The sequence below is a fragment of the Pimephales promelas genome, chromosome 22 (genome assembly GCF_988280905.1).
Source record: "Pimephales promelas chromosome 22, fPimPro1.hap1.1, whole genome shotgun sequence".
NCBI lineage: Eukaryota > Metazoa > Chordata > Actinopteri > Cypriniformes > Leuciscidae > Pimephales > Pimephales promelas.
This window is the reverse complement of record NC_142790.1, coordinates 13,622,507-13,636,640: the sequence shown is the minus strand read 5'-3', so window position 1 is coordinate 13,636,640 and position 14,134 is coordinate 13,622,507. Positions and strand designations below refer to the sequence as shown.

The following is a 14,134-nucleotide window of genomic DNA, read 5'->3' as shown; positions in this document are numbered from 1 at the left end:
AACTAAGCAAATGCATCAAATTAACACCTTCAGCCAATTCTGGAATCAGAAGGCTCCAAATGAAAGTGTATCAAGCAAAAAGGGAATCAGATGAACTGAATGATTGGATTGGACCTGAATGATTTGATGGTGGATTCAATGATTTTGTGTCCAAAACCAGACAAATGTTGCATTTGAAAGTATAAAGGTATATAAATATAAAATATATGTGAAACATGCTGTCTACTAAGATGCTTATATCTAGTTGGTTTTGAAGGCATTATTAGTTGGTTTAAAACAAGTAAATTCATTTATAAATGTTATTATTAATAACATATATACACTACCGGTCAAAAGTTTTAGATTGGTAAGATTTTTTATGTTTTTAAAATAAGTCTCTTCTGCTCACCAAGGCTGCAATTATTTGATAAAAAATACAAAAAACAGTAATATTGTGAAATATTATTACAATTTAAAACAGCTGTTTTCTATGTGAATATATAGTGAAGTGTAATTTATTCCTGTGATCAAAGCTGAATTTACAGCATCATTACTCCAGTCTTCAGTGTAACGTGATCCTATACAGAAATATGATGCTCAAGAAACATTTCTGATTATTATCCATGTTAAAATCAGTTTTTTACATTTTTATTTCAGGATTCTTTGATGAATGGAAAGTTCAAAAGAACAGAATTGATCTGAAATGGAAAGCTTTTGTAACATTAATCAATACCATTCAAAAGTTTGGGGTCAGTAAGAATTTTTTTTTTTTTTTTTGGGGAAAGAAATTAGAAAATACTTTTATTCATCAAGGATGAGTTAAATTGATCAAAAGTTACAGTAAAGACATTTATAATGTTAGAAAAGATCATATTTTAAATAAATGCTGTTCTTTTGAACTTTCTATTCATCATAGAATTATGGGGGGGGAAATGGTACACGACTGTTTTGAACATTGAAAATAATAATTTTTGTTTTTTGAGCATAAAATCAGCATATTAGAATGATTTCTGAAGGATCATGTGACACTGAAAACTGATGTGTAATCAGCAACACTAATGATGTTGAAAATTCAGCTTTCAAATTACATTTTAAAATATATTAAAATAGAAAAAAAGTCATCTTAATATGTCATAATATTTCACACAATATTATTGTTCGTCATTTTTTTTTTCATCAAATAAAGCAGCCTTGGTGAGCAGAAGAGACTTCATTTAAATACATAAAAAAATCTTACTGATGGCCATCCAGGAACTGAGTTTTGCACCCCTGTTCTAGAGGTACAATACTTTAAGAGGTGCAATACCATTCGAAAATTTGGGGTTGGTAAGATTTTTTTCAAGTTATTAAGAGTCTCTTATGCTCAATATGACTGCATTTATCCAAAATACAGTAAAAAAAACAAACAAAAAAATAACAGTAATTTTGATTAAGTATTCTATTTTAATATATTTCAAAACGTGATCCAAAGCTGAATTTTCAGCATGATTACTCCAGTTTTCAGTGTCACATGATCTTTCAGAAATCATTCTAATATGCTGATCTGCTGCACAAGAAACATTTCCTAAAATGTAGCAAACAGTTGTGCTGTTAACATTTTGCTACAAACCGTGATACATTTTTATCAGGATTATTTTGCTGAAGTGCATTTATTTGAAACCGAAATCTATTTGACATTGAAAGTGTTTTTACTGTCACTTTTGATCAATTTAATGCATCCTTGCTGAAATATAGATCTATTAAATTATATTAAAGAAAATAGAACTGTCCCCAAACTTGAACTGAATGGTCATGTGCTTTCATTTAAAAACATTAATTTCACATTGCAGCAGCCTTCAGTTTCGGACACAGTTATAAAATGTCATAAGATCAAATAGTGAGGTCATTAAATAGATTCAATAAGCAGAAAGGGTGTATGCAAAATTGCAAATAAAAAAAAAATTAGATAGTCACTTATGTATGGTCGAGTGCTAGCCAGAGTAGCATAGTGGGAATGAGAGCCAAGGAAAGCCAGAGAAGGAGCTGTAAGAGAGACGAGACAAAGAGAAGAGAATAAACAGAGAAAGAGAGTGAAGAAAAGATGGAAAAAGACAGGATATAATTTTACATAGTTTATGTTAATACCATGTCATATCCAAAAGTCAAACCATAAACATAAGTATCAAATGGACAAGTAAACAAAGCTGGACTGGATCAGAAAACAGGTTAAATTCCTGACACATATTCACAAATATTACAGTTAAAGGCATACAGTTGTTACAGTTTTGTTGTCTTTTCAGTAGACTATAAGTAATTAACATATAAAAACATTTAAATAGCTCTCTAGATAACTTGATTGTGATTGGTCAAGCAGTCAAGTATTTACCAGTCCTCATTTTAAACACTTGAAGAGACTTTCACGTTTTGTTCAACACATAAAATATAAGCTATCATAACTCATGAATGTTAAAACTATACATAGCTACTAACTACTGCCCTAATAAAATATAAATATTAGATAAAAAACTGAAATAAATAAGTATTACAAAATTACAAAAATTAAACAAACAAAACAACAACAATAAAAAGGACAAAAGCACATAACAAAATTAATAAACTAAATGAAAACTGAAAGTATGAATATATATATATATATATATATATATATATACAGAATATATAGATAGTCAATTCCTCTTGTTATTATTGTCTGTTCTAACATGATGATCACTGTTCTTGTTTCTCTGTAAATGGTCTTTGTATAGTGTATCTGTATGTATTTATTCATTTGTGTGTAACATCAACCTGCTAGGGTTAGGTCTGCAGATGGAGATTAGCCTAAGGTCATAATCGGACATATTTAAATTTGTGATAATGTGCATTAATATGTATTGCCCCTTTTGTTTTTCAAATAAATAAAATAAATACATTGGTGCAAACTGCTATCCCACAACCAAAAAAACACATTTATTCAAAGTATTCAAATCTTAGATGTTTACTAAAATCATTCTATTATCTTTTGAATCCCACAATAATATTTAAATATATCAGTAAGCTTAATATACATAATCATAATTTATTGGCTATTTTCAATCGAGAGGGGGCTGTCCCAAAACAATAACCTCTAAATTTCAACTGATGAAAATTAAATTGAAATAATTTAAGCAATTATTTCCAGTTGGTTTGCTTCTTTCTGATTTTTGTACACACACACACACACACATATATACACACACACATATATATATATATATATATATATATATATATTTAGTCCATTGGTTGAGACTGATTTTAAATCACACCCCTACAATGTAGTTTGTATGCTAGTACAACTGTTCTGAAATGTGCTACCTGTGCTATACTAATTAGCATTTTCTAGCTAGGCTCGAAAGTATCTAAAATTGTCACTACCGAAACAGTCACGACCGAAACGTGTGGTGAAGTTTCGGTTATGACATCATTATTTTTGGGGGTTTATTTGATAAAGTGTAGTTTTTTGTGTGTGTACAACTGTTAAGAACTGTGCTAGCTAACCATGTGCTGATTAGCATCAGTGAAGTTTCAGTTGTGACATCATTGTTTTGGTAGTGACAAAAGGAACACATAATCGTTTATTTGAGGGAAATAAACTAAATTGTAGTACAGTTATGCAAATCACTAGTATTTTAGTATGTTTTAGTAGTGTTTTAGTATGCAAAAATTCTGTAATGTTTTGTGTTCACTACCAAAACATTACTGTCACTACCAAAATGTGCAATCATGATCAAAACATGGGATATTTAGTCAAAAATAGTATATTGAATTATCAACTAAGATATTATGATAGTGTTTGGTTCAATGTATATTCAAATGAATGAATCCTTAACTTTAAAATTAGTATGATGTTAAATGTTATACCTTTTACAAAAAAAGATTGATTCAAAATACAAAAAATCTCATAAATTACACTTGAAATATTGTTAAAATTGATTTACCTGTGAATATATTTTAATAAAATAGCAAAACATATATTTACAAGGTAGATTAATAGTCAATATAGCCCTTCATATCTTTACCCTTCTTATTAATTATATGTTATTGTGTTTCGGTAGTGACAAATTTGGGGAGAAAATACAATATCGTTCTGAAAATACAATATAAGTTAACTGCACAATTACAACAAATGTGAACTTAAATATCATACAATTTGTGATGTTTCACACTCTTTGAACCAATTCTGTAAAATGGCCCATATATGGAATTCCAAAAATACTAGTATATAATAATACTAAAATAACACTGCAAGTTGCTATATAAGCACTACAACTACAAAAAGGATGTTTTTAGAATTGTTGTATTTCTTGTATAACAACTTGCTTGCAACATTTAAAAAAAAAAAACCCAAATTCTAAATTTCAAAATTCATATTTAAGGTATGATTCAAAGTCATTTATGTTGTAAAACAAAACGTGAAAGTCTCTTCTTAATCATTAAACCCATTTGAAACTCCATAAGGAACACATGGGTCAAAAATGCTACATTTTCTCCAACTAAAATGACAGAAGCTGGGAGTTTGGAATATAATTATTGGAATGAACACAATTATGGAATTCACAAGAACATACGATTGGTTAGAACAAGTTTTATGTTCTGTGGCATCTGATTGGCTGTTGTGTTTCTGGGTTACCTTTGCCTGCATTCCTGGGTGGCAGAGGTGGGGCATCTGCGACGGGAGAGGACGAGCAGTCAGTGGAAACGCTGTACATCTGATTCGTGAGCGCAGTGTATGAGAGGCGCTGCTTATCACGCTGGCCAATGAAACCAGGCAGAGAGAGCTTGTCATGAGGAGAGAGGCTGTATGAGTGACAGAAACTCTGCGGACGGGGAGAACGATCTTTCTTAATGGGACTGGGCTGAAAATGAGACAATGAGAAAATCTTTCAGTCTCTGAGTCAGACAAGTTGGAATATTTTAAGATAGGTTCAAAGGGTGACACGTTACTTTGTCATCCAGATCATCGTCACTCTCGTCAAGCTCTTCCAGTCTGAGATTCCAATCATATTCCACATGGACTTTAGTATTAAATTTTCCCGCAGCGGCTTGTACCAGCTGAAGCACACACACACACACAAGTTAGATACACAAGTTAAAAACAACCACATCTTTACACCTTGAGCCCTTCAGCACATCTCTAATACATCCATTAACAGTTTTCACAGGAAAGATTGTCTCTTCTGACCCAGAAGTTACTCACCGCTTCCTCACACTGGATGATCTTCATCCGTCTGGCCACATCCAGAGCGGTTTCTCCATTCTGATTGGCTGAAACATGAAATCACATTTTAACCGGACCATATTCCTAACAGTGTTTATGCAAAGATCTTAAAATGATATCCAATATTATAATTCTAGACTATTCAGTCTAAATAAAATCAATCATTTGAAATGTGCCAAGTAAATTCAGGCATCACATCACTATAATGTACAGTATGTGAAATGGATATTCCTTTTGAGAGTCCTTTTTAATTCTTTGCCTAAGCATAAGCACATAAGTATAATTAAACATAAAAACAGCATGTGTAACTCACTGATATCAGTAGCTGGTTTGCCTCTCAGCAGCAGTTTGAGGCATTCATGTTTCTCATACATGCAGCAGTAGTGCAGGGCCGTGTTTCCTCTCTCCGTCTGTTTATCCAGATTCCCACTGGACAGAGACATCAGAAATACAATTTTCCTTGATCGTATGACACATAAGATTGTATTGTACTATAAAAAACACACTGCACATGTTAGAACCGAAAACTTCCAACATAAAGCCAAAATAAACGTATCACAATTTTGCGACAATTTTGATGGTGAACATGTTAACAAAATCGTCTGAGCATTCACAATTCAAATCTTTCCTTGAGGCTGTGACATGAACAACATTTTCACTCTTAATGAGCTGCTTCATGCCTTCATAATCTACATGAATTTGGGTCAGCAGTGACTAAACTGCACACATGGGGAGAGAGCAAGTCAATGACCTAGATCTGTTTACCTAGAGAGACTACAGAGAAAGTAAGAAACAGAGAGAGGCTACACATCTACACCAGTGTATCCCGTCCCGAAAAGGCTACTTCATTTAAATAAATAAATAAATAAATAAATGTCACAATTTAATCAAAATAAATGTAACCTTAGTTACCACCTACTTCTCTGTGTCTGATTTAACCCTCTGATGGTCGATGAATTTTCTGTTTTGAATTTTTCATTTTTGTCTTCGGTCAAAAATGACCGACCCATAGGAAATGAATGGGAAATTTACACAAATACAAAAATTATCAGAATTTTTGTCTGTACAATCTACAAATCGGCCATGATTCTAAAAGAAAGTACTCTGCAGTAAAGGGGTGACACTCTATAACATCAAGAGTGCAAAAAATTCACACCCACCCACACACACAAACACACTTTTATACACATAAACACCAACAAATTCAGATTACAAAAAAATCTGTTTTGAATTTTTAAAAATCACAGCTTCATCTGAATGTTACGAAACTTGGTGACAGTTCTGGCATTAGGAATGTGAACACACACAAAAAAAATAAGTTCATGTTCAGAGCGTGCTGAGTGGACGTAAAAAAAATATTCACAATTTTGGTCTTCGGTCAAAAATGACCCTCATAGGAAATCGGAAACACTTTTTTTTTAAATCACTATTTCAAAAAAAAAAAAAATCTAAAACTTAATAAGAAATTGTTTTTGAGTTTGTTTCAAATATATATTCAAATCCAACCAAATAAATAAATAAATAAATAAATGTGTTCATAAACAGCTGGGGAATTCACATGCCTCTCCATAGAGAGCTGTACATGTCATCTAGTGGTTACACCATTCTACGGTTTTTCTCTATACTGTAACCAGATGATGCTAATTTTCTAATTTTTTCTGAAGGCCTAGACTCTTTATTAAACTAAAATACTGCATTAATAATTTTTTTTTAAATAATAATAATAATAATAATAATAATAATATATATATATATATATATATATATATATATATATATAGAAAAATATGGCAAAAATATTTTCCATGGCAAAAATAGACCATACATATTGCATAAATATTAATAAATTCAATCAAATTGTCTCAAAATACTAAATTGAAAAAGAATAAATATTATAAAACAAAAATAAATTGCATTGGTTAACTGGGATGGAGGGAGTTTCATTTTTAGGTGTCCGGTCACTTCTGACCGGGAAGGCTCAGGATGTGACTCCTAAACGAAGACCATCAGAGGGTTAAAGCGGACAGAATGCTAGATCTAACAAGTCAAAGTTGACAAAAATAACCAATTCCAGTCAATTTAAGTATTGCAAACATCTATGACAACTTTAAATTGTTAATGCTGGCAAATGACCATGGTATAAGAGATATAATCCATGGCTAGCTATAAAAAAAAAAACTATAGTGTGTGTTTTTATACCATGAACATTGGTTTAGAACAACTTAAAGGTAAAAAAAAAAAAAATGATGATTGGGTGAACTATGCATTTAATATTATATCATCAACCTAATAACCCTTACAACTGAATAGAAATCGCACAAGCATGATTTCACTTAATTTTAAAATAACCCTCTGAAAATTGAGCTAATTTGGAACTAACTGGGACGGGGTATCTTTCAGATGTGATCAGGGTGCGAGCGGAGACTGGGGAAAAGAAAACATGAAGTGGATTTGGAGCAGAGTGAGCAAATGCGTCCAAAGAAATAATACAGTCCCAGTTGTCTGAGTTGGATTTATTTCCCTTCTGCAATCATATTTCTCCTAAACCAACATTAAGTGCAAACCTGGAATCGTTTCAGTGTTCCAGTTCTCAGGGAAACCGAATTATGATTATTTACTAGGACGTGAGCCAAGTATAGTTCTGGCTCAGGCATGATGCGATCTCCCAATGTTGTTATGCAACTTTAATCCACACAGCAGAGAGCAAATTGAGCCAAAGCTGAACTTAAATTCCTCTATTATCTGCATAATAATCCCTTCAAAAGTTCAAGAGCTTGAACACCTGTCACCCTAAGTAAAAAATAAAAAAAACATTAAAAACTCATCCTGGTTAACCATAAAGCTCTGCGTGATAACAGTGATGGAACAAAACAAGAGGCGACTGCCTGACAAATGAGGACACAAGGTGAGGACAAAATGGATGCTGAAGATCATTCTCTGCAAAATACAGAAAATTGATAATCCAAATGTAGCCAGCAGTGTATCCTCCCAGTTATTTTGTGGTAATAAGCAGGTATTTAATACCTGTTTTGGACGAGGAAGTCGACCAGGGGGAGAGAGGTGTGGTCAGCTGTCCTCACGGCGTAGTGCAGTGCAGTCTCTCCTCCTTCCTATAACATACAAGAACACAAATACTCATCCAGCATGTGTTAACCCATTTTACTTTCTTTAAGGACAACTCCAGTCCATTTTAACATTGAGCTCATGTTTTTGTTCTTCAGTGCGAGACGCCCATAAAAACCCAGCGTTTTTCAGCTAGGCTCAAAACTTGGGTACAAAATAGCCCATTATTTATTCATTTTGATGTTTTTGAATGCAAAAACCAAGCGAACGTCATAAGTCGACCTCAGACAACAATATAATAAAATTTAAAAAGCCAGTTCATTTTTTAAGGACCAAAAATGGTAACTGATAATTAATTATTTTATTCAACAAAGATGCCTTAAACTGGTCAAAAGTGATGGTAAAGCCGCTATCATGCTACAAAATATTTCAAATTCTTTTAAACTTTCTATACAAAAACTGTATAATGGTTTCCACAAAAACAAAAAAAACAAAAAAATATTAAGCAGCAAAACTGTTTTCAACATCGATAATAATAAAGAAAAGGATCATGTGACACTGAAGACTGGAGAAATGGCTGTTGAAATTTCATTTAATCTAATATATACTCAAATAGATTTTTTTTTTTTTACAATATTACAGTTTAACTGTTTTTTGTTTAAATTAAAGCTGCTGTCTGTAACTTTTTTTGTGTTCAAAATAGGGCTTTCAAACGATTAATCGCATCCAAAATAAAAGTTTGTGTTTACATAATATATGTGGGTGCATTGTGTATAATTATTTTGTATATATATATATATAAATACACACACATGTATGTATATTTAAAGGAGCTAAACGCAAGTCTCTGAGTTTTTGCAGAACTACGCCCCCTCTGGCGACAAGCGAAACTGCAACCAGAGCTGTGCGCGTTCATGGAGGAACACACACACACATACGCACGTTTGCACGAGCTGTTCATAACTAAGGAGCATCAGCCGCACACTGTGCGGCACACATCTTTTGTTACAGTCATAATGAGGTAATACAGTTATAAATCTGCAAGTCATTTAAAATATATGAAAGGAAAGGCATTCGAGTAAATTACACACTTGTGTGAGAGGGGGAAACGGGGGTAGTAGAAAACTTCGGTTTTTGTTTCCATCTATCTCCCTGTGCTTACTGTATCCACTTATGATTGAATTATTATGGAAACACGTTCAGTTATCACTTTGTATAGGCTATGACCCGTTTGAGCCCTAGAGACGACCGGAGATCTCTCCGTTTGTTGAAAGCTTCCCGATGTTGACTCTCGTCTTATTCCGACGCCTGGCACTGGACAGACTGAAGTTTTATTTTCTGTCTCACGTGGAGTTTGCGTTGGGGTTTGTAATGAGCCGGTCTCTTTCCGCGCCATATACAGATTTAATGAAGTGCACGTCACCGAAAGCAACAGATATGAGCTGGATTTTATTAATCATCGGCTAATTTCAAAATCAGCAAAGACAGCAATAAGAGAGATCGGCAACAGAACTGGTAAGATCATTTCATTTCTTTACTTTTAATGAAGATGGGAGTGTTAAGCGTCTGCGACTTACTTTCACTTTGATTTGCGATAGATTGCGGCGCTTGATGAAGGGGCTCAGCTCAGCTGCTCAGGTGATGCGCGTCGTCATATATGACTAAAATATCATGACATATAGCTTGGTTTCAACAACCAGATGCATTTACACTTGTCCAGTTTCGTCTGGAATACGGCACAGACCACGTCCTCAAGTGGTTTGAGCGATCGAATTCAAATCCGTCTCGAATGCGTTTCGGAGGGCATTTACACCCTGGTCTTTTCACGATCGAATAGCTATCCGATCACAGAAGACACATGAAGTGACCAGGTGTAAACAGCCCCTTTGAATCCATCGTCTACTTTTGTGGAAAGCTGACTAGAGTTTTGTCGCTCGAGTTGTCTTCTCTGATACGGAGAACGGCGGCGAATAGCTACACGAACCTGCCAGACATAGCCAGGCGAGCGTGAACGCGCATGACGTCACGCCCAGTCTCAGATTCGAGCCCGAATCCCTCTTATATATTTCACTGTACAGGGTTATAGAGGCGATCGCAGTGATCAAAGAAGGGCTCATTCAGCCCATCAGGCGATTGTTTAAGCATGTATGGGTTAGAAAACGGCTATTTTTAACATGAAAAGTTGCGCAATGCACCTTTAAGAAAAAAATATTATTTATACAAAAAAATATTTATATTTATATATATATAATATAAATTATATATAAATCTATATACAATATATACATGAAAATATTTCTTAAATATATACAAGCATGTGTATGTATTTTTATATATAAAATAATTATGCACAGTTCACCCACATATATTATGTAAACAAACTTTTATTTTGGATGCGATTAATCATGATTAATCGTTTGACAGCCCTAGTTCAAAATATAATATAATATATATATATATATATATATATATATATATATATATATATATATTAGGCGAGTACATCATGAATCCATTTTCCAAACAGTGTTTTTGTCTTATTCTGAATCACTACAGTACTTCGACTGCTACGGGTCGTACCACATGTATTGATGACGATGATCCACTAAAAAAATATAGGGCTGATAGTGTCTCTGACATGGATATGGATGGGCAATGCTTCATGTTTGATGACTAAAAAAAACCCCACAATCAGCTGATGCCCTAGCCAGAAGCAACATAATAAAAAGCGAAACCGAGATGATTTTAGATCGAGGATTTTTTTTGCAACTGGACCCACTCAGGAGCAGCTGTTCATCTCAGAGTCAGGCAGCAGCAGCACTATCAGTAATCATCAGAAGGAACCAATGGTCTCGCAATGCCGAAAAATGGGAGAAGATCAAGGCAGAGGATTCGAGTCACGTCCAGAGTGACTCATCGAAGCGCTCTGATGTGAATGGGTGAATGACATTCGCATCATGTCATGTTCGGGTCACACTCTGTTCCTTTGGACCTACTATCTCCTCCCAGAATCCTTGGTATGTTTCATATTCAAGCTTTAATAAATCCTTTCAGAGGCCATTTCTTAGATTTTTCAACCAGTAAATGGAAAAAGTTGCTGTCAGATGCTGTCACTCACCTGTCCTCCTTCAGGTAGTGGTTCCATAAGTTCCACCCCCTCAGCATACACCTGGATCAGACCTAGCAGGTCATGTGACCTGACAGCTTCAAACAACTCACTCATCTTGGCTGCTGCTGAGCTGCAGGTTTTTCTTGCAAACTTATGATCTACATACTTAGCATTGATGAACTCCTTACGAACAGTCCTAAGCTCGACACAAGAGAGGGAGAAATGAAAACGGTATTTAACATTAATATCCAAAACGTTCAAAAATGTTTGAGAAACTGCAACTGCGTGAAACAAATAGTTGAAAATGAATTTAATTTACATCAAATATAATATAAAAATGTAATTTAATTTTGAAATGTTTTTGTTGTCATTGTTCAGGACGTTTGCTAGGCATACTTACATGTCACTAGCAGGAGTGGGTTTGGGAGAGGGGCAAGGAAGACTTCCCTCCATTATTTCATTAAAACTACTGTTCCCCACATTCTTGGCCAGCTGAAAGCAAAAGGAAGAAAACAAAATGAAAGATGAATAAACTACTACATATATAATTCACAAACATATGATTCACTTAAATATTCAATATAGAATAAGTACATTGCCACGGGTCCAATGCACTGACCCCAAGTATTTTATATGAAAAGGGCATTAATTGCTATCCTAAAGGGGTATTTTTTCAGGCCAAGCATATTTTTTTGTTAGATACTATATAAAAAAACAGAGTTGGATTTTCAGTCTGAATTGTAATTAAGCTGTCAAATGATTAATCGCGATTAATCGCATCCAAAATAAAAGTTTGTGTTTACATAATATACTGTATGTGTGTGCACTGTGTATAATTATTTTGTATAAATATAAATACACACACATGCATGTATATTTAAGGAAAAAAAATATTATTTATATATAAAATATTTATATTTATATATAATATATAAATTATATCTAAATCTATATACAATATATGCATGAAAATATTTCTTAAATATATACAAGCACGTGTGTGTATTCATATATCATGTAAACACAAACTTTTATTTTGGATCCGATTAATCGCTTGACAGCCCTAATACATATATATGTAATAATATAAATATACATATATATATATATATATATATATATATATATATATATATATATGATGCTTACATAGTAAAAAAAAATAAATAAATAAATAAATTAACTTTTTTCAAATAATAATTATTGATTTATAAAGAAGTGTTATTTTAGAATTATTTTTATACTATGATCGTTTTTTTTGTTTTGTTTTTTTATTAGACTATAAAAGTTTTGTTCTTTATTATATCTATTTAGGTTTCATTTATTTTTTATTTGTTTTAGTTTTCATTTATATCCAAGTAGAAATTTTAGAGCTTTAAATTTGACTTATTTCAGTTTCTAATTTAAATATTTAGGTTTTATTTTATTTGAGATATATTTCAATTTACAAACGTTTTGAATGTTTTAGTTAATGATAACCTATTAGAGTAGTAAAACAATTTGCACGTACAATTTCAATTTTACTTGATACATTTTAATGTAGGAGGGGGCATGAGCTGAACTTTAGCTTCTTTAGCATTGGTTGAAGTATTATATTTTTAAAGTATATTTGAATTTTGTCACTAACCATTGCGATTAAACAACATCTGGGATCCCCTGTTTGATCTATACTGTGTTTAAAAAGAAAATGTTTCCACCAACAAACACACCAAGAGTTCAGAGGTTCCCAGTTTGTCTAGCTCCATAGACTGGATGCGTGAGATGTGAACGCCCATCTCCCGGTGAATGCCTGAACATTCGATGCACGTCAGGATTCCGAGGTTAGTCGACAACCATTTGGGATCTGAGAACATAAAAACATGGCAAATTAGGAGGCATGTAAAAGCAATTCTTTATGTGTGCAAACTTATTATTGTTATCTTTTCTTTACCACAAGGGGTCCTCGTTGGACTCGTGATTTAATGTTCAAGAACAGACCTGGAAACCCTGGCACCCTACTAGAATGTTTCAGATGAGTCACTAATTTAAACAGCTGATTCAGCTCATCAGCTTCCTAATGTGTCAAATAGGGAGACATTTAAAGAATTCTGGGAGGTGGTCCCGATGACTAGAGCTGAGAAACACTGTTCTAGAACATGGAGTTCTAAATATTGCAGGAGATTAATTCAGAGTGGCATGTTATCAGCATATGAGAAATTATGTATTCGCGTGTCAGTGTTGACGACAGGTGTGTATGTGGCTCCATGAGCGCCAGTGATGTCTTCAGTGTAAAACCAGTGACAGGGCGACAAAGATAAGAGGACCGACACACATCACCTAAATATAGATAGGCCTACAGTTTTTTTTTTTTCTTCAGCAGCACTCTGTGCATGCTCAGTAAATCCCAGATGTACTCATTCTTTATTTCTCTGATTTATTTCTTCTCTGAAACACTCACAATCAGTCAGCATCAAATGCATTCATTCATGTTTTAGAAGTGATTCATTAATTCTGTGCTCAAACAGATGAATCTATGTTTAGAAGTCATGTTACTTGACACAGATTAGGCTGTTTAACTCTCAGCTGAGGGGCTAAACAACAGCTCAACACAAATCTATAAGACTATTACAGTCATGACGTCACTTACGGGACAGCCTCCTGTCCAGCATTTAAGTGTTTGAATCGTGAATCAGTTTTCTAGAATGATTCATTTCAATGAGATTCATTTGGGTCATCAGTCAGAATTCCCCACAGGTATCACTATTGTT

At 33.5% G+C, this 14,134-nt stretch overlaps 1 protein-coding gene across 8 annotated transcripts in view; it reads right to left on the bottom strand.

Annotated features, from left to right (window-relative positions):
• The window catches only part of asap1b (ArfGAP with SH3 domain, ankyrin repeat and PH domain 1b), a 107,234-nt gene that overhangs the window by 8,477 nt on the left and 84,623 nt on the right, over window positions 1-14,134 (bottom strand). For 5 of the 8 annotated variants that reach the window (XM_089125780.1, XM_089125783.1, XM_039666921.2 and 2 more), the window contains 8 exons: window positions 13,097-13,230; window positions 11,788-11,879; window positions 11,397-11,583; window positions 8,240-8,325; window positions 5,529-5,644; window positions 5,195-5,262; window positions 4,942-5,049; window positions 4,628-4,853 (listed from right to left, as the gene is read on the bottom strand). In XM_089125780.1, the coding sequence (XP_088981906.1) occupies window positions 4,628-4,853; window positions 4,942-5,049; window positions 5,195-5,262; window positions 5,529-5,644; window positions 8,240-8,325; window positions 11,397-11,583; window positions 11,788-11,879; window positions 13,097-13,230 (1,017 nt within the window). Of the gene's footprint in view, window positions 1-1,932; window positions 2,002-4,627; window positions 4,854-4,941; window positions 5,050-5,194; window positions 5,263-5,528; window positions 5,645-8,239; window positions 8,326-11,396; window positions 11,584-11,787; window positions 11,880-13,096; window positions 13,231-14,134 lie in introns of all 8 variants that reach the window. The other 3 variants (XM_089125781.1, XM_089125784.1, XM_089125782.1) reach the window with 1 other exon arrangement.